General features: G+C 35.8%; 1 protein-coding gene across 1 annotated transcript in view; it reads left to right on the forward strand.

The window, feature by feature from the left end:
• The window catches only part of ppp3ca (protein phosphatase 3, catalytic subunit, alpha isozyme), a 51271-nt gene that overhangs the window by 5101 nt on the left and 25577 nt on the right, over nt 1-20593 (forward strand). Inside the window, exons 2-3 of the mRNA XM_042711480.1 lie at nt 12494-12694; nt 19878-20025. Coding sequence (XP_042567414.1) covers nt 12494-12694; nt 19878-20025 — 349 coding nt within the window. The remainder of the gene's footprint in view (nt 1-12493; nt 12695-19877; nt 20026-20593) is intronic.

The raw sequence follows: 20593 nt of genomic DNA on the forward strand, positions 1-20593 counted from the left end.
ATCAATTAGTCAACTCCCAGAACTATTGATCCAGAAATAAACTCAAAGCAATAAACTCAAAGCAAAATATGTTAGATAGATGAAGGAGTCCATTCAGAGGCAGTGGTAGGGGGCAGGTGCACGAGGGTCGATGGTAAGGTGGAGTAATTACTCACAGGATTGAGAGGGAGCGAGATGGATGCTGGGGAACCGCTTGCCTGATATGTACATGTAGGCTTTGTATCGTAGTGTGGGTGAATTATTTAAGCATTGCTTTGCAGCACTGTTTCAGTTCACATGGCTCTCTTACATAACAACACTTCCCTGAGGTCTGCTGATGAGATGGAGAAGAGGAGGGAGATGAGGGAACGAAGAAGAAAAGATGAAAGAAAGGATGAACAATCTTAAGGCCTATTCACCCCAATGTGAATATTCACTGCAAATGTTCAGTCAGAGGATAATGTTGAATAAAAACGCTAGGTTTCTATGGGTCTGTGAATATCCGGAGGTGAATATTCCTCTGCCGACAAACATTTTTTGCAGTGATTTTTTTTTTGTGTCCTTGACTAGCCAGTAACATATTAGTTTTTGATCACATTTCCCAAGTCACTGCTGCTACAGTCTACAACATATGGTTATGTTGTTGTCTTTGTACATTACGAGAAAAATTTGAATTTTTAAATATTTTGAATATATATTATATATATAAATATATATATATATATATATATATAATTATTTATTATTTAAATACAGACTTTGAAAATAAATAATATAAAAATATATAATTTAAATAATTCAAATAATATAATAAATAACTTATATATAATATGTAAGTAAATTTTTATTATTTATAAATTATTTTTGCTGACTATATTTTTATGATTTATTTTCAAAGTATACAAGTACATTGGTTATGCTATTGTCTTTGTCCACTAGAAAAAAGAAAAGAAAAAAAATACATATTTAAAACATTTTTAATACAATTTTGAAAATAATTCATATAAAAAAAAATTATTAACAAAAGTAATTTATAAATAATGTAAAATTTGCTTATGTATGTGTTTGTGTGTGTGTGTGTGTGTGTGTGTGTATATATATATATATAGATATACATATACTGTATATATATATATATATATATATATATATATATATATATATATATATATATTAATACATTCTACATTTAATGCAAAATACATTGAAATAATTTATGAATTCATGAAAATAAGAGAAATGTATTAGGCTTATCTAGTTTAGTCAAATTAATAATTAAATTAAACTCCATATTTACATACTGACAGATGTGTGTGTCATCTGTTGTACTGTTCAGCACCACCTATTCCATCAGAAAGTATTTGTTAATCACTTAATTCTAACAAATAATTATTTACATTTGTTTTAATATTTGTATATACATTTTGACTGCAAATCGTTTTGCATTTTCGTTTTTGTGCTGGGTGTGAATAGGTATTTAGTTAGGGGAAACAGAAAAAGGGAATGGGGGATGTGAGAAGGATGGAGAAGACATAAAGACGTTTCCATGGAGAAAGGTGGACAAAGGATCTGGAGGGCAACGAAAGGCAATATGATGAACGTGAGGAGAAAGTGACAGATGAAGGCTAAAGTAGACAGGCAGGACACTATAGAGAGGGGGAGAGAAATAATACGATAGGAAAGAATTAGAGACAGAAGGAGAGCCACGCATGAGAACGCTTGTAAATTGCACAAATACATGACAAGTCTGTGGATGAAGTGTCTGCTTATTATAGTAGTCCTGCTTCAACAAACACTCAAACCTTCACACACATCAAACATCACTAATGCTGTCACTCTTTCATCAAAAGGGAAAATTCACCCAAAAATGGAAATTCTGTCATCATTTACTCACTCTCAAGTTGTGTCTGTATGAGTTTCTTTCTTATGTTGAGCACAAAAGAAGATCATTTGAAGAATGTTGGTTGATGGTAGCCACTGACTTTGAATTTTCACATTGAATTTATTATTTTCATAATTTCTGAGCCATCTTATATATATATATATATATATATATATATATATATATATATGTGTATATGTGTGTGTGTATATATATATATATATATATATATGTATATATGTGTGTGTGTATATATGATACACTAAACTACTGAGCAGTTATGTTATGCTGGGGTACTTGCATGGGAGATGCAGGTTTTATTCTAGCTTGCATGATTTTTCCCCATGAGTTCTTTTTTTTCATTCAATACAAAGGTTTTCAAACCCACAAATTAATAAAAACCCTTCCAATTAGGACTGCACAATATTGAACATTTTTATTTTCTGCACTATATATTGTGATATGAAGAGAATTTACCGTATTTTCCAGAAAGTCGCATCGGATCAAAATAATATTATTTAGACAAAACAACACAGATTTCAATATTACATGAACAAATAATGTAAAATACACTGAAACTACAGGCGTGTAGGAAATGCACTATACAAGTAAACTTGGGCTCAGGTTCCTCTCTCATTTGGCACAAATCCAAATGTGTGTGTGCTTGGCATTAAATTGCATTATTTAAGTCACTTTGGAATTTAAGCATGTTTCCGATGATAAAATTGTGACATGCATTGCAGAAAATGCAATTTTTATTATTTTCATTACATTAATGTAATTAAAAAAAAACTTTTACAATATACTGTAAAATTACAATACTAATATTTATGTCTTAATCTTCAAACATTACAGAGCTTATATTTTGACTGTTTGCCAGCAAATAAGTATATGCGCTGCATGTTTCAGAGTGAAGCGTGGCACTGTTTTGATTATATTTCGATATATACTGTATTCCCCTACCCCCCCCATTCTCATACCTTTTAGCAGGGTTGGGCAGCCAAACTAACTCCATCTCTTTCATCTCTCCCTTCTCAAGCATATTGGCTTTTCATGCATGGGTTGTGCTCAGGCCTGCAAGCTGCCACACACCCACAGCCCATAAACACGTAAAGGCTCAGCACAGTCCAGGTCTGTGCATGTTGCGGGAACCACTGACACATTTCGACACAAGCGGTGCTCATGTTTTGAGTCGAGTCCCATAAAACAAGTGCTCCCAATTCTGGTTGCCAGATCTATTTAGTCATAAGTATTATTTTTTGTAATCCAAACAACAACAGAAGTCGGACACAACGGCGTCGGGATTGGAGGGCGATAATCTGAATCGCTAGTCCAAAGTGATTCCTAGATGCGCTGCTTCACGCCGTGCAGTTGATCCTGTTAGAGTTAATGTAGTAGACACTGTGGAAGCTGTTATGTAATCCAGTTTCTTCGGTTATTAATAATGTCCTGTCAACATGTCCACTTCTCTCTGTACTTTTTAACAGGTTCCACAGCTTTCCGCCACCTCTGAAACACCTAAAATGGTACACTGATAAAAGATCCGCTGTGCGACGTTAGCGGCTTGTCGTGCGCCGGTGACAGACACATTGTTAGCCTGTAGTGCACAAAATAAAATCATAAATTATTGTAACAGTGTCATGATCAAAATTAAAAAACTCCAATTAAAAAAGTAAAAAAATAATGTTACAAAGTCAAAAGCAAAATGAGCAATGAAAGCTCTCATTTCTCCAAAATCTGCAATGTCATTAATGTTACATGACCTACCAGTGTCAGTTGCGTTGCTTCACTGCCATTCATGAATGCCATCCCTTACCAAAAAGTAGTATACTTCAAGTTTATTTTATTAAGTATACTTACGTAAAGTTCAAGTATATTTTTAAGTATACTTTATGTAGCAAATATACAAATATCAGTGTTCTAATAGTATAAGTTTACTGTTTCAATACTCCTTGGGACTAAATTGGCCCAATTTCTAGTATATAAAAGTATACTTTTAAGTATACTTTAAGTATAACAGTAGCAAATTTTGAGTACACAACTAGTTTACCTCTAGGTTTGTAGTTTGTACTGCAATTATACTAAAAGTGAACTTATAGGTAAACTGATAGTTTACTAATTAAATACTTTGTTCACTTTGAAGTATAGTCTCAGTAAACTACTAGTTTAGTAGATTTATACTACAAGTATATTCATAAGTTTTCTTTAAGTGAACTTTACTTCATACTTTAAGTATACTACTATGTCCCTATTTAGGTATTAATTTGTATATATTTTGGTATATGAATATCTAAACATACAAAACATCAAAAGAAAGAACAGGGTATCTGCTTGTAAACAAAAACATTTTATCTTTTATTTTATCTAGCTTCATGCATTCTTTTTTTTAAACACTTTGTGGGTTTCAAGTTTCATAAAAAAAATTAATAAATAACATTTTGAACAAAAAGCTGAAAAAAGACTGAATTGGATTCAGAATGATAATCAAAACATAGATTGAGTCGATCAACACCCCAAAGCTTGACTGTAATTATTACCTCTTCATCGGTCAACATTTTATTCCCATAACGTTACAGTTTTGATGCTGTTTCATGTCAGATGATCGTGTCACATGTGTTAGTATCTGTTGTTTCTTTTTCTTCTTCACTTGTGTTTCTTGGAAATTCTGTACAGAAGATGTGTACTAGCGCCCTCTACCTTATAACAATGAAAACACAGATTCTAGGAGCATAAGTATACCTCAAATATATTTAGACTTTTTTCTAAGTATAAGTCAAGTATACTTAAATGTCATTTTAAGTATATTTCTGAGGAGTACATAAAGCCCATTTCCAAGAAGTACATAAAAAGTAAACTAAAAGCATACTTTCCTATTTTAGTTTAAAAGAAGTATACTAATAGTACACTTGAATAAACTTATTTTTCGTAAGCGATAGTAAAGTGTCCATCAAATGTGTACTCCAGAATCTAGATGGAAGTAGGAAGTTTTCCAGGTACTTTCTGTTTGCTGTTTTTCAAATATGAATTTGGACATACTACTCTTTTTAGCGTACTGTTTTTGCCTACTACAGTATATAGTATTGAAGTATACCTATTACTTTTTTGTTTTCTGATAATTCACTACATTCAGATATGCATCAAAATACAGAAGAAAAGATCTGTTGTTCCATTTCTTTGTGCACTTTAACACGCAAACTCTATTCCAAAACCTAGTTGGCTGCCTTACTACTTAGTGCCACATAGATAGCATCCTAACCACACATAAAAGCTCTTAAAGTAACTGATTTGACATTAGCATGATGCTTAGCTATTATTTTTAATAAACATAAAAATACATAGCACACAACATGTATTTGGTAAAATTATTACAAGGAACTTTTTATTGACACTTTTCAGTAGGGCTGGGTGATTTTTCAGATTTTATTGATTAATTCGAATTTATTGTTTTACCACGATTTAATTTTTTAGAAATCGAGGAATCGCGATTTTCAATAGAAGTATTACCAAGTGTTAGAACTGGACATTTTGACAATATGTCGGTGATAACAGTAAAGAGAAAAGAACAATCTAACTACATGTCTGCGCACGTGATTAGCCGCTCGTGTGTGAAGTTCTCTGTGAAGGACCATAAATATAGCGCTAAGCGCCATTCACACAGAATGCGCATTTGTGTTGACAAAGATGCAACGCGAGCAGTGGAATAGGAAACACATGCAGGAAGATGGGAGTGAACTTATTTTAACTTGAGTGCAGTATTTTTAGAAAGCCGTTTTATGCATGAGACACTGCAAGAGATGCAAGCGCAACAATCAAACAACATCCATGTTTACACAGAAAAAACAATAGAAAAGCAGCGCAATCGAATAAAAAACCTGTAAAGAACTACTACTGTATGTCTGATATTTTATGTTTGCATCATGGTGACAGGCTGAAAGCTGCTGTTGTTTTTAAAGAGCATTTATAGTTAATAAAAGTCTACTGGTGTTATACCTTCAGTCATTTTGAATTTGAATTACCTTGACTTTTGAGATTTTCTAAAATAATTTTTCTCATATTATTTCTGGACACATTATGTATAAGACAAGTTTGTACAATATATAGTTGTAGTTTTTGCATCTTTTCTGCAAAGATATTTAACAAGTGATTTGTTTAACATTTACACCATGTTGACAACTTCATGTGTGCTGCACTTGGAATAGAATTGAGGGTTAATAAAGAAATAATAAATAAAAATTAGACTTAAACTTATATTCAAAATCTCCCACAAAAACGCCCACACCATACATATCACCATTTATAATACACATTTAATCCACAATATTAGTTTGTAGCAGTGCACCTTACGATTACAAAATATACAAAAGGATACATTTCAAAATACCTTACTAAATGTAACATCTGGAGCACTGTGGTTCAATATTCATATGGTGTTAATGCCAAACTGTGCCATTTGTGTCCCAAATGTGTGAATATACAGAACATCGTAGTAATATTAACGTGCATGGACCCTTTCATCAAGATGTTATTTTAACAGCCTATGCAGAAATATAAAAATCGAATTATTTTAAATCTAAATGTTAATTCTTTAAATACTCTTACTGAAAATACAATGTCATGCTTTTACTTTAGAATATGTCTGTCCCTGTTCTTTATGCCTATTATATTCAGCGTGTGTGTGTGCACATGCACAATATTTTTTTTATGGTTTTGGTGGTACAATATTCCAGTATTATATCATTTTTGTAAGTCCATATCATGAGGCTTGCTCTGTCAGCATATTCAGCATGCATTTTAAATATATGCTGCATGCAGTGACAATTCGGCATGTATTTGACTTGTCATCTCCAGTAGCATTAGTTGTTTGTGGTTTTGGCCTAAGGCTGAAGCTTTTATGTTAACATAAGGGCATTGACAGGCATATAAACTCTTATGCCAGGTGTGCTTGTTGGTGATGCATGAATTGTCTAAGAGAGACAACCGGAACAGTTGTGCATTTTCTGCCACACACACGTAGGGGTTATTCCCATATCATAGTCTAACACACAGTAGGAATGTTATGTGCTTACATCCTCCAGGTTTCAGCTAAAGGTTTACTGTCAGTCACAGGCATCCAGAACTTTCCCACAGGAGCAAATGAGGAGAGAGAGAGGAAGAGAGAACCTGTTCGGTGCAATAGAGCCGTCGGTTGCACAATGTAAGACAGTCATGAAGACAGGCAACCATAACAGATCTTGTTAAGATGAATGTAAGATGAAGCGAAACCACAATAGGCTCTTCCATAGAGGAATGTAGAGTCAAGATTTCCCTTTTAATGAAAGTGAAGCTTGAATGACATCTTGAGAAAATAAAGAGCTACGCTAGGTTAACTACTGCATGTGAGAAGAGACTATAGCTCCGTTTTAAAACTTGCTTATCTAGACAGCATTTAAGGCACCATATAATCTGTCTAATTGATTTTGAGCATAAAACCAGCTTTGTGTCTTTCACGAAGTTTGAAAACCCACAATGCACTGTGACTCAGTGACAGATATCCCTGCTGTTTGATTGTTTTAGAGTGGTTTGAGTACTGATTTAAGCATTTTATCCAGCAGGATTTTCAGCTATATTTATCCATAGGGATTGTAAAAAAAAAAAAAAAAAAAAAAGCCTTTGTTAAAGAGTTAAGCCATGAGCTAAACAAGCCATCTATGAGGTTAATCACAACATTGATTAACTATGTAGAGCACTTATGCAGTCCCATGACAGTCAGGATATTCCCTTAGAAGGTAGCTGCTTAGACAACAAAACGGCTTGCTAGGTTTTGGAACAGAGTTTATATTTTACGGTTAAAAAGCAAACAGGGAAGAAAAAGATGACAGGTGCTTATTTAAGAATCAGTGATGAAGGCATTGTGCATGTTAGTATAATTTGAATTTGCCTTGTGCCAGGGTAATTATACTTAACGCAAACCATAAAGAAACATATTTGTGACTTGACATAAAATAAGCGTTAACTGAAATAAAATAAAATAAAATAAATAAATAAAAAACTTGAACTTATTTAATTTCTGTTAGTTGCCAAGGCAACATTTGTAATTTTCATTTAGTTCAATATGTACTGAAATAACTAAAATCAAAATTAATATAGACATTCAAAACTATACTAATACTATTTCAGTGATACTAAATTAACACTTCAGTGTGCATCTGAATCAGTATCATCGAATTTTGATGAATGCAGCTTTTTCTTGATTCGTTTTTGTACATGCTATTCTATATGAGTATGCTTTGCTCTAGGTGTACCATGTTTTTATTTATATGTAAAAATGTGTAAATTATACACCCCTGAGGTACACCCATTAAGAGCAGTTCTCCTTTCTGCTTGCCTTGCCTTTTTTTTCTTTAGCTGAAGCATACAGTAGTTTACTGCTTATTAGCTGCAGAATAGAATATTTCAGAGTGTCTGTGGTGTGTGTATAGAAAGAAAGAGCTGCTGCAGACCTGCACATTGGAGATTTAATCCCAAATCACAGTGTATACTGTGTCTGAACCGGCCACACTTCAGTAGTCACCGGCTGTTGCTCAGCAACATGCACCACAGTCCAACATCTTGTGAAGTAAAGAGCCAAGCTGCTGTTTTCCATCTCACCCTTGAACCACTCTCTCTCTCTCTCTCTCTCTATTCATTTGCTCTCCATTCCTCCCTACTGAGACTGTTGCTCATCAGGCATTTCACACATTCTCCTGTTTCTCTCTTGTCTATTCTTCCTATTAAGTTTCTTCTGACTCTGATAAGCCACATGTTGTGCTCTGGACCATCTCATTATTGTTCATACTACATACAAAAACTGCCTGTCTATCTCGTAATCCTTCTGTCTTTCAGGATGCTGTGCAAGCACATCTCAGCCCTCTAGAGTACTAGGAGAAGGCAAAGATGGGGACAAATAGGGACATTATGTTCTTGTGGAAGAAGCATTATGTTCTGCGTTGTCTGTCTGTCTTTCTCACTCTCTCTCTCTTCGTCTGACTGTGCCGTGACGTCTTTTGGTGGACTCGCACACTGAGTCAGAAAAGTGCCAAAGATTTGTTGAAATGCTGTCTCTGCTACACATATTTGCTTCTTCACATTGAGAAGAAAAAAAAATGCATAAAAAAAACAAATGCATAAATCTTGCATATCGCCATTGTTTGTGCTGGGTGAGTGCTTTCTAATTTTTTTTTTTACCCTCCCCCAGACCCGTCAAATGGCCAAGGGCCCCCGAATCAATAACAAACTAGAAATTGGTTTATTTTAGCTCATGATAAACTGGATAGCATTAGCATTAATGAAGTAAAGCGATTCATAAATAAGCATATTCCTCTACAGTAGTGGACTAGGATGCGGGATGACTTAAAAATATTTAAATTAAATTATTGTTAATATATTACAATAATCTAACTTGAATATTAAATCTATAATCTACAACATTAAATAATCGATTTAATATATATTAATACTAAATTACAACATGAAAAAAAAAACCATAAAATCAACTAATATGTTTAAAATCATATTTATTTTACCTTAATATCTATAGTAATAATTGAAGAACAAGCGGTTCTTGAAATTTCTGGTCACAAAATGAATTTATATTAATAAAACCATCAACAAAAAAAAATTCCGATAATAAAAAAAAGTGTAAAATAAAGTGGATTTGTCATAATTACAACAGAAATGCTGAAAAGACATGTTTTTGTTTTCTTGTAAATGAGCAAAATTAGTTAACTACAAAAACAAAACAAAAAATCATTAGAATAATCATGATTAATTACTATTGATAGTGCTAATATTGTTAATTTTTAAGCTCTTAAAGCTACAGGAAATTTTTTTTTTTGCTTTTGCTTTTCTCTCTAGAGAAAAAGGCTGTAGTAATCTTAGTCCCCTCAGATGTTTCAGAAGAGATCTCAGCAGTGTTTCACATTGTCCTCGGTTTTCCCAAAATAGCAAAGTCTGCAATAAAAAGACAGAGCAACACTTTGTTTAAAAAAGATGTCTGGACAGTTGAAGAACACAGAGATTTGTGCTGTTTCTGATTTCACAAAATGGTGATAGCTTGTCTCATGAATATTAATTACCGTATGCAGAAATTATTTAACATAATCTTTCACTGTTTCGATAAACAATGTCTATATGATGTATTGATCTTGGAGATCAAGTAGCCTATGTTGCTATTACAAATTTTTTAAATAATTTCAGTGCTATTTTGGGTTTCATTGTGTTTTTTTGGGATCTGGGTTCTAGTCCCCCTTAATCTAACTTTTCATTTTAATAAACCGAAAATGTAGTTGTACGTCAGTGCATTTTCAAATAAATGTTGACACATTTGTCTTCAGTGGAATGGATAGCAAGCCACAGAAAATCTGTGTGAACATTGCCGTCGGTGCTTTCCAGTGATTGATAACTACAACAAAATGGCTTTATGCTGTTCATGCTAAAGGCTAGCTGACTAGCAGCAGTATATATTAATGGGGTTTCTGGATGTCATGTACACATATCTTACATTAAAGGCAACATATGAAACATTAATATGCGGTCATATTTCACATCATTCTGTGAATTTTCATCCTGTCATTTCAAAAGGAATCCACACGGTTGGGAATTTCGTGTGAGGGCAAAAGATTTCCTCAGAGATTTCGCAATGGGTTCAAATTGGGTCTGACCAACAGAAACCTGCTCGGATTGAAAGTGACATCAGTGTGAGCTGTGTTTCATACATTACTACACTGCTGACAATAAACAATGGACTTTTTTCCAGTGAAATTCCACTAATGTGAATGATGTTTAGATTTATTAAAATTGACATGACCAAGGAGACCAAACATATGCAAATATGCAGAAGCAACGCAAGCACACACACAATTGAATGGTCTGTTTTCTGAACGCTGTTAAAATCCTGTGCTAGGCCTAGTCTCATTATCACAGCAGCAGAAACATGAGATTTCTCTTTTTTCCCCCTCAAGTCAAACATGAATTATTTAGCTTTGTGTTGATCACGTTGAGTCCCTGCCCCGAGCTTCCCTCCCCAGCTCCCCTACTGTATTTCTGTGTGTGTGTGTGTGTGTGTGTATGTTATTGCTAGCCTCTACTCAGCAATCCAAAATACATGTTTTTCTCACAGAATTACCCATATCTCCGAAGTCTTAATCTGAAATCCTACTGTGAGTGACTATGTCATCATGTACAATGAACAATGTGTAGCATTTCTTCTCAATGGCACTGTAACTGCACTCAGTAATTATTTCTGTACAGTGTGGGGTGAATCTTCGCAAGCACACATGCGTAAATAATTCACCATGCCAATGTTTTGTTGAAGCCAAGTCCCACATTATCAGTGTACACATTAGTGAGTCATAACTGAACAAAACTGCCTTTGCCCCAATTTTCGGTGCAGATATTGTTCTTCTGTCTAATTTCTAAATTGAATTTTCACGCAGCTGAGAAACGGCACGTTGTCTGCCACACCTTTATTAATTATTTACATCCAGCTCTTTGGAAGCTTAATAAGCAGCTGTTATTATGACTTGTCAGTCAACTAACTCATAGCAGTTCTGGCTTTGTTTTTGTAATAAAAGGCCAATTTTGCATGGCTGTAAGTGAGGTTAACGGGCAAGCAATGATGCTAGGCAGCCATGATTAAAAGAAAACAGTTTTGTGAGGAGTTAAGTTAACAGAGAGTCATTATGTGTGAGAAGAGTGGGTCATCTAGGCTAGTTGACTCTAACTATCATCTAATTAATAAGTGAGGTCAGTTCGTTTTATTTTTAGTGATGGTGCTTTATTTAGCATGTTAGCTGTTAGCATGCTAACTCCATCCAGCTGTTGTTGAACATCCTCTATCTTACATCTTTGTTTCTTTTTGAAAGAAATTATACTTTTTTCTTGAAGAATGCATTCAGTTGAACAGTGACAGGAAATACTTGTTGGAGATGTTAGAAAAGATATCTGTTTCAAATAAATGCTGTTGTTTTGAACATTCTATATATCAAATAATCTTGGGGGGGGGGGGTCATGGTTTCCTCAAAATATTAAGCTGCACAGCTGTTTTTAACATTGATACATTGATAATAATAAGAAATATTTCTTAAGCACCAAAACAGCATATTATAATGATTCATGAAGGATTCTGATTCTGAATGATTTCTAAAGACCAGAGTTATTATAATAACTAAAACTAAAAAAAAAAAAAAAAATTTTTACTTTAAATAACATAGATGTTAATGTGAATAAAATAAGTTTATGTTATAATGAACGTTATGAATTTGATTTTGAATTGTATTAATATTTCACAATATTACTGTTTTTACTTAAATTTTGATCGAATAAATGCAACCCTTGTGAGCATAAAATACTTCTAAAATACATTTTTTTAAAAATCTTTCTAACTGTCTTCTAACAAATACTTCAACTTGTATTTTTAAACATACAGTAGGCCTACTACTGTTAATAAACACATTGTGTGGTCTCAAAAAGTATCTGAATCATAAAATTATGTAGTAACAAAATATCCCCAGAGAACAGTTGCAGCTGACCATTGAGTTCTGCTTATACATCATATCAATAGTGACTGTAACAATCAAGTTCTGTTGTTTTCTTTCTGTTTTGTGTTCATCTCAGCCGTTCCCTTCCCCCTGAGTCATCGCCTCACCATGAAGGAGGTGTTTGACTGTGAGGGGAAACCAAGGGTGGATCTACTGAAAGCCCACCTCACTAAAGAGGGCCGAGTGGAGGAGACCGTGGCCCTCCGAATCGTAAACGAAGGGGCCTCTATCTTACGCCAGGAGAAGACCATGCTGGACATAGAGGCACCTGTCACAGGTACTACCCAATTCTTTCCTCCTTGTTAAAGGCTATTATGGTGGCACATTCACCTTACATTCAATATGAAGATAAATATACAAAGTAGTAAAAAGGGATGGTTTCATTTGACATGCACATTAGCAACTATGTGTGCACATAATCAACATTTTTATCATAAACCTTCACACATTAGTCGATAAAGACCGTCTGTGCATTAGCATCTGTGTGTATACTTAATGCAGTTTGTTATCTGAAGCCGTCTGCACGTGTTAACTGTATATCCGTGACAACCTGCTTTGATACCATCAGCAAACAGGACTAAAGAGAAGCATGACAGCGAGAGCTTGAGAAAGAATGCACAATCTTGACCTCAAATACAAAAATAAACTCCAAAACACCCGACTGGGAGTTCAAAGCATGAACAAGGCCGACAAAAACAAAAGGCTGCAAAGTGAGCAAGCGCTCGAGGTGTTTCCGTATGAAGTTTACCTGTAAAGGTAGCTGTCACTTTTAAGTTCGATCCCTTGTATACGTGGGAAAGTGTATATGTGTGTGTATTAATTCCCTTCTTACCTGTCTTCACATCAGCTATGAGGTGAGAATAGAGTAAAAATAGCTGTAAATTAAAACTAGGGTAATGTACATATCATGTAAAGCATGTCTTTGTCTATTCGATGCCTTGTGCGTCTCTTCGTCTGAATGTGAAGCGCTTTTTCGCTTTTATCAGTGACTGTGGATAATCAATAGAGTTGAGTACTTGGTACCCGCGTCCATCTGCAGGAGTGTGTCAGCACACCAGCTGGCTGTGATTTCCGCTTTCTCATCCGCGTATGAGCCGCTTACTCCTGAAAGAAACAGGCCCTTGTGTAACCACACACAAAAAAATACAAATACGCAGAGATAATGGACATAGCTTGATTAATTTTTCTTTGTAATGTGATTCTGCTCATCCAAATCTCCTTCACGCTGGCATGAATACTTACAGTATTTTTAATGCTGTTTTTTGTGTTTTGGTTGATTTCATTTTTAACGAAGAAGTGAAGATTTATACTGCAAAAACATTTTTTAATAAGTATATTTGTCTTGTTTTGTAGGTATAAAAAAACTTAAATCAAGATAAAGTTACTTGGAAAGCAATATAAAAGATAAAAGATCTTGAATAAAATGTATAATTTTTCTAACTCTGTTGGCAAATATTTTTCTTTTGCTTAAAGCATAAACCTCGCTTGGTTTTTTCTAGATTTATAAAATATGCAGTAAATAAAAAACATGAATATATTCAAATATATTCGAAAAACACTAATAATAATTTTCGTGTGTGAGTGTGTGTTCATTTTATTGTTTTATTAAGATTTTATTAGAATTGTATTTCTAATGAAAAAAAAAATACTGATTACAAAAAAAAAATCACTTCATCAAATTCCGTTTCAGTAAGCGTGGGCTGTAAAACTGAGACAACTTATGTTAAAATCACTGCATCAAAGGCCGTTTTTGGCAGCCAAAAAAGTCACACGGTCACAAGCTTCAGTGCATCAGGAGTCACTCTCCGCTGTGTTTTAAGACACAAAGCATTTAAGTTCACCACGGTTCAGTCACATTCTCACAGGAAGAGTTCAATTCCACCATGCACTTAGATTTGTCTGGTACAGTGCAGCTGTTAAAATCCATCAGTTGATCAGAGCGACCTGCAGAGCAAGAGAGAGATAAAGAGAGAGAGAGAGCATTTCTCTGCTGCAGAACACACCTACACCTCTGAGTCATCTGCATCTAACAGCTCAATATTCTCTCTCTCCCTCTCTCTCTCTTTAAATCTCTTCCCATGATCCAGTTCTGCTTGCACCCTGTGTGCCTGCAGTGGGTGATGTGAGAATAAGCATCTCCCCCCTCCACACTCAGCACTGCACAGTCACTGCCACACATGAAGAGAGATACTTACAATTATCACCATTTAGAGTTTACTGTGTGTGTGTGTGTGTGTGTGGGCGAAGTGAATTTTATGTGGGTGGGTAGGTGCTCGAATGTGTGATGTCTGTCCCTGTGCTCAGAATTTGTGCCCAGATCAGCCAAAATTAGGCCAAGTGAAGTTTATGCCTGCCGATCGTCTATTATTAATATCAAAGGGATATGAAATATGCAGGAGGCACAGTGTACACAAGGACCCGTCATTGTCAGTAGAACCGCTTCTTTTGTGATGCAACATAATGGCAAACAAAGACATATCTTCTGCCATTTGTCACTACCTTCACCCAGCTGTATGGCCATCACCTCATGCTATTGTTAATCAAGACTGCTTACACAATCACACAGATGTACACACACACACTCACAAACACACACACACATGCACAGAGTGCTGCTTCAGGCCCATTCATTTATGCTGAGAATGATTTGTGCTGTGTGCTGCTTGCTCATTAAGTCCAGCTTACATAATGAGAGGCGAGGATGAAGAGGAGAGGAGATGAGGAGAGTGGAGGAAAGAGAAGAGGGCAGATGAGATGTAAAGAAGGGAGGAGATGAGGGGGAAGAAGAGAATGGGAAGAAGAACAGATGAGAGGTGAAAGGAGAGGAGTTCGAACAGATGGGAGAATAAGAGATCAGAGGAAAGAAGAGAGATGAGAAGAACAGACGAAATGAGAGGAAGAAGAAAAGAGGAGAGGTGAAAGGAGAAGATGGGGAGAAGAAGAAAAGATGAGATTCTGTTCCTGTCCAGAAGAGGAGACGAAAGTTATTATGAACACACATTATATGATCTGAGATATGAGAGGAAAGGATGAGAGGAGTGAGGTGAGGAGGAGAAGAGCAGATTAGATGAGAGGGTAAAGAGGAAAAAGGGCAGGAGGTGAAGACATGAGAGATGGAGATAAAAGAGGGTAAGATGAACAGATGAAATAATATGAATACCAGATGAAAGGAAAAAGGAGAGAAGAGAAGAACAGATGAGGAGAGGATGCAGAGAGGAGAAAACAAATGGGAGAATAAGAGGAGCAGATAAGTTGGGGGATGAAGAGAATAAGAACGGGTTAGAGAATGCAGAGAGGAGGTGAGAGGAGAGGAGGTGAACAGAGAAAACCAGAGAAAGAATATTAGAAAGAAGAAGGAAGTCAGTGAAAGGAGAGGAGAGAAATGCATGTGATGATGGAAGGTAGAGAAGATCAGCAGAAGACAGAAGAGGAGCAAATTAGAGGAGCGTGGAGGAAAAGAGCAGATGAGGTGAGAGGGAATCAGGAGGGGAAAAGAAAATAAACAAAACAAAACAAAAAAAAAGAAAAGAAAAGAAAAGAAAAGAGAGGAGAGGAGAGGAGAGGAGAGGAGAGGAGAGGAGAGGAGAGGAAGAGGGAGGAAAAAAGTGGAGGAGGAATGAAGAGATAGGAGATAGGAAATAATAGAGAGTAGAAAAGACAAGCATACAAAATGAGACATATAAGACATGAGAGGAGATAAACAGAGAGGAGCGAGAGGTGTGAGCTGTTAGATTGATCAGATATCAGGAGTAAAGGAGAAGTGCAGAGACAAACAGCATTCAGTCTATGCGATGGAAGATCTTAACAGAGTCACTGTGACAAACATTGGATTCCATCTACATTCTTCTCCTCACGCACTCGGGCAACATGTGACCCGAGAATGTGAACAAGCATGTTAATTGCACATTTAATACCTCTTTCTCCTCAAGCACAGTTAAAATCAGCTCAGCGAACCAGCCAGTTCATTTAAACAGAAGCACTTAACACCGGGACCTGGGATAATTTTCATGCACAATTTATATACCTCTTCATGCATAATGTAATGTCTCAATATGCAGGATCCACTCATTTATATACAGTAAACGCCACTTACTAACACAGCCCGGTCACATCTGATTTGCCCATGCATTATGCAGTTCTGATTCTGCAACGTGACTGGGCATATCTGCAATTTTTTTCTTCCTCAGATTATATAAACCTAAACAAATAATCAAACAACAAGTCTTCAAGACAAAACCAGGCGCCTGTCAGGAGAAAAACATTCAACACATTAGAAGAAAACGAGGCGTCCAGAGGGAAACAGCCCGCTTGGGTATATATGGAGAACTTCTGCTCCTGTAAGACCCTTCCGATGCACACATAACCACAGCAGATGCGGATGAAATAAATGCGTTTAATGACCCTAATCACCCACTGCATTCGATTCGTAACATCTTAGATCTCCCACCTCCTATGAGACGAAATCAGATGGTGTCGTGCACCGTTTCCCACAATGCATCTGAGTTTTTATCGATGGCTTGGGTGCAGTAGAGAAGGCAGGGTGAGAGAAGGGAAATAAGCACAGCGTGAGAAGGCTGGAGCGGTAGCAGCTGAATGCAAGGGGGCGGAAGAATCTCTTTACCAGTTGGTAGAGGAGCGAGAGCGCGCAGACAAGAGAGAGAGTTCAACTTGTCACCTCCCTGTCATTCATCAGCCTTGCTCCAGCAGAAAGAAAGAGAATGAAACGGCATTAACTGCAGCCCCTGTGGCCCTGGCCTTCCAGAAAACGGTCCCTTTAGCCCTTCTCAACATCTTTTCCTCTAGAAGCTTTCGATCTTCCTGACATCACTGCAGTGCTTGATTACTTCTATGGCTTTTGCTCTATAATGTGTGTTAATGGTTCATGATAATGGCCCATTTTGCATGAATGTCAGACTCGGTGGACTGCTTGAGGCTGCTGTATGATTTAGGCCAGATAAGTCCACTAATTCGTTTGATATGAGGAGTCTTAATTTAAGCAGATCCCCTGAGATGTGTAAGGCTAAATGAGTGGTCGTTTTAGGAATGGATCTATTGATTTGAGCATTGATCTCCAAGTAAAGAGCTGTTTGGTTAGAGCCTGACAGAATGCTTGTGTCCCTATAATGAACTAGCAGAAGAAAAGGAGGCCAACATGATATTTTCATTAAGATTGAAAAATGAATGCTGGCGTGCTGAGGAAACAAACATTAGACTAGAGGAAGGCCTGTAGAGTTGATTAAAATACCCAGTCAGAATTCAACTTATTTGGCTTTTAGTCTTTGTCTGTTTTGATGTTAGTGTACACCTAAATGGTGACAGATTTTGCTTTTAGCAGTTGCACGCATTTAAAGTCGCTTTGAAATCAAAATTGACAATTCTTATTTTTTCATGTTTAAATTATTTATCCATGCACATAATTATTTGTTAAAAATTCATGTGCCCCTGTAATCTTTAATCAAAAACATTAACTTCCCCTCCCTCTCTTTTTTTCTGATGGCGTGTGCACTGACTTGAGGGCTGGACAATAATTCCTTGCTTCTAACAACCTGTCACTCACATGAGATCACGGAAATTAGCAAACAACAACAATCTATTCCTCATGGCCCTGCCTTCTCTCCTTTGAGAAGAGTTTCACTCGGATATTTGATTTGAAGAAAAAACAATCACAAATTCCATTTCTGCCAACTTTAAAATATACATTTTCTTTCTTCTGGGAAAACAAGTCCAAAATATTGATGACTCATCCTGCACTACACTGATTTCTGTCCAATCAAATTGTCTCTAGAATGAGAATGCCCCTCCCCAACCGGCTAGCAAGTAGAAAATCATGATTGAGATGTAAGTTAAGTATATTTGTTATTTCTAAAAAGATTTTTTTTTTTTTCTTGTTTATTAATTAATTAATTAATTAATTTTTTGTTTTGATATTATTAGTGGTGGCGCTTTAATTAGCATGCAGATCCTGTGCTGAGCTACAGCTATATACACTCAGGACAGACGTATTTGCTCATAAGAACTGGATTCTAATGGGGTCTGGTGAACCTGTCATACATGACTCCCTGAAGACTGATTAGTTGACTATTCATTCAGGCAACACACTGATTAGTCGATTTTGGGGAAAAAAATTTAGTGTTGCTAACCTGCTTTCACGGAAAACATAGCTTTTTTACATGGTGGCAATGTCGTATGTAATTGTGTGATGCAAATCATATAAAAATGAAAATTTTTTTGAAAAACGTGAGCATGACCGTCCACCTCTGGAACATAACCACTGATAGAGCCACCATTATGAAAATGTTTGGATAAGATCAAAACGTAAAATAGTTCAAATTTGCCATGAAATTTTGTCGAACTTTCCACACCCTTATTCTATTTGTCTTGCCATGTTTCAGTAGAACGTATACTACTGTTCAGAAGCTTGAGGTCAATAAGAAAAACTGGGGTAAGTTTTTTGAAAGAAATTAATACTTTTATTTAGCAATGATGCATTAAATTGATCTAAAGTGGCAGTAAAGACCATATATAATGTTACAAAACATTTCTATTTGAAATAAATGATGTTTTTTTGAAAATTTATAATAGTAGAATGTTTCTTGAGCAGCATATTGAAAAGGTTTCTGAAGGATCACTGAAAACTGGAGTAATCATGCTGAAAACTGTTTGTTGAGCGATGTCTTGGTGTCTTTAAAGAGGAAGAAACAGGAAGTGAGATGCTCCACATTTTATTCACAGGTCTCAAGCATGGTGACGCACTTACAGTAGGTCATATCACACAATCTGGACCTTCGCTGTAAAATCAGATTCCTCAAGCGACTGAAATTCTCCAACTCGTTTCCCTTCCCACAAGCTCAGAGTCAGAACAAACACACTTGCTAATTTCAACCTCTGTCTTTGTATGTCAGTGATGTGGGCTTGATATCTGGGTATTCTAACGTGATGCATGAGCTAAGAGGGTTTTAAATGCGTGTGTTTCCCTCTCTGTCCGTGGCCACACCCACACACACTACAGGCTGAGAGGCCTCTGGGGCAAACACTTAGGCAGCATCTCCATGCCAACGCAAACTCCTCATTTATTTCATTCTTTATTCTCATCAAATTCATGTCTCCATGGCAACAGGAGTTTGCATTTCTCTCCCTCTCTCTCTCTCTCTCATCGAGAGAGAATTATTTTGCAAAGTACCAACATAGATCTTTAGGCCTGCTATGTTTCATATAGGCTCTTAGGTGGTTCAATTCGATCAGTTCATTATGGCTTAAGCAGTCTAGTGGTGGATATTAAGGGATTACGCCTAGCACAGAGCTGCAGTTACAGTATGATTTTAATAGCTATAGCTATATGAATCCGCCATGGATTAATGTTTGTATATCCTGTATATTGAACAAACAGTTGAGTCTGCATCCAGCTCAGCTATTCAATATTTTCCTAACTCTTTCTCTGCTGCCTTCTCTTTCATATGCAGTGTGCGGTGACATCCATGGGCAGTTCTTTGACCTGATGAAACTGTTTGAGGTGGGAGGCTCTCCAGCCACGACACGATACCTCTTCCTGGGTGACTATGTGGACCGGGGTTACTTCAGTATCGAGGTGAGAAAAGTTTCACTGGGATAGTATATGCATCCATCCATCTATGATTTCACCATTTTTAATCATGTTAATTGAAGGAAGTGGTTCATTTTGATTCATCTGAATGAATAGGATCATTTGAGTCATAACCAGGTCCAGACTCAATATGCAGAATTCACTATACTGATTTTGGGGAAATTTGCAAAATTAATTTAAACAATACAAGAGTAACTGCACTCTTACTGGTAGCTGAAAGCATTATTAAATGTATTAAATTATTAAAATTACGTCCAATAAACAAACAGATTCTACAGAAACTACAAAAGAGGTTAAATGTGATGATGAATATTAATAAATAAACATGCATAAATATTAATAAAATAAAAATGTATACATATTAACTTAAACAATACTTAGCTAAATACTATTAAAAATGTATAAGCGTGGTGTGACACTTTTTTTTTTAAATAAATATTCCATGTAGTCTCTCTGCACTCTTATTAATAGCTACAAAGGAGTTTTACATTTGTCTTAATATTTAATAAACAAACAAATTCTATGAAAACCTGCAGAGGTTGCATTTTATAATAAATATATTAGTGCAGAAACATT

Source organism: Cyprinus carpio, chromosome A21, assembly GCF_018340385.1.
Source record: "Cyprinus carpio isolate SPL01 chromosome A21, ASM1834038v1, whole genome shotgun sequence".
Taxonomy (NCBI): Eukaryota; Metazoa; Chordata; class Actinopteri; order Cypriniformes; family Cyprinidae; genus Cyprinus; species Cyprinus carpio.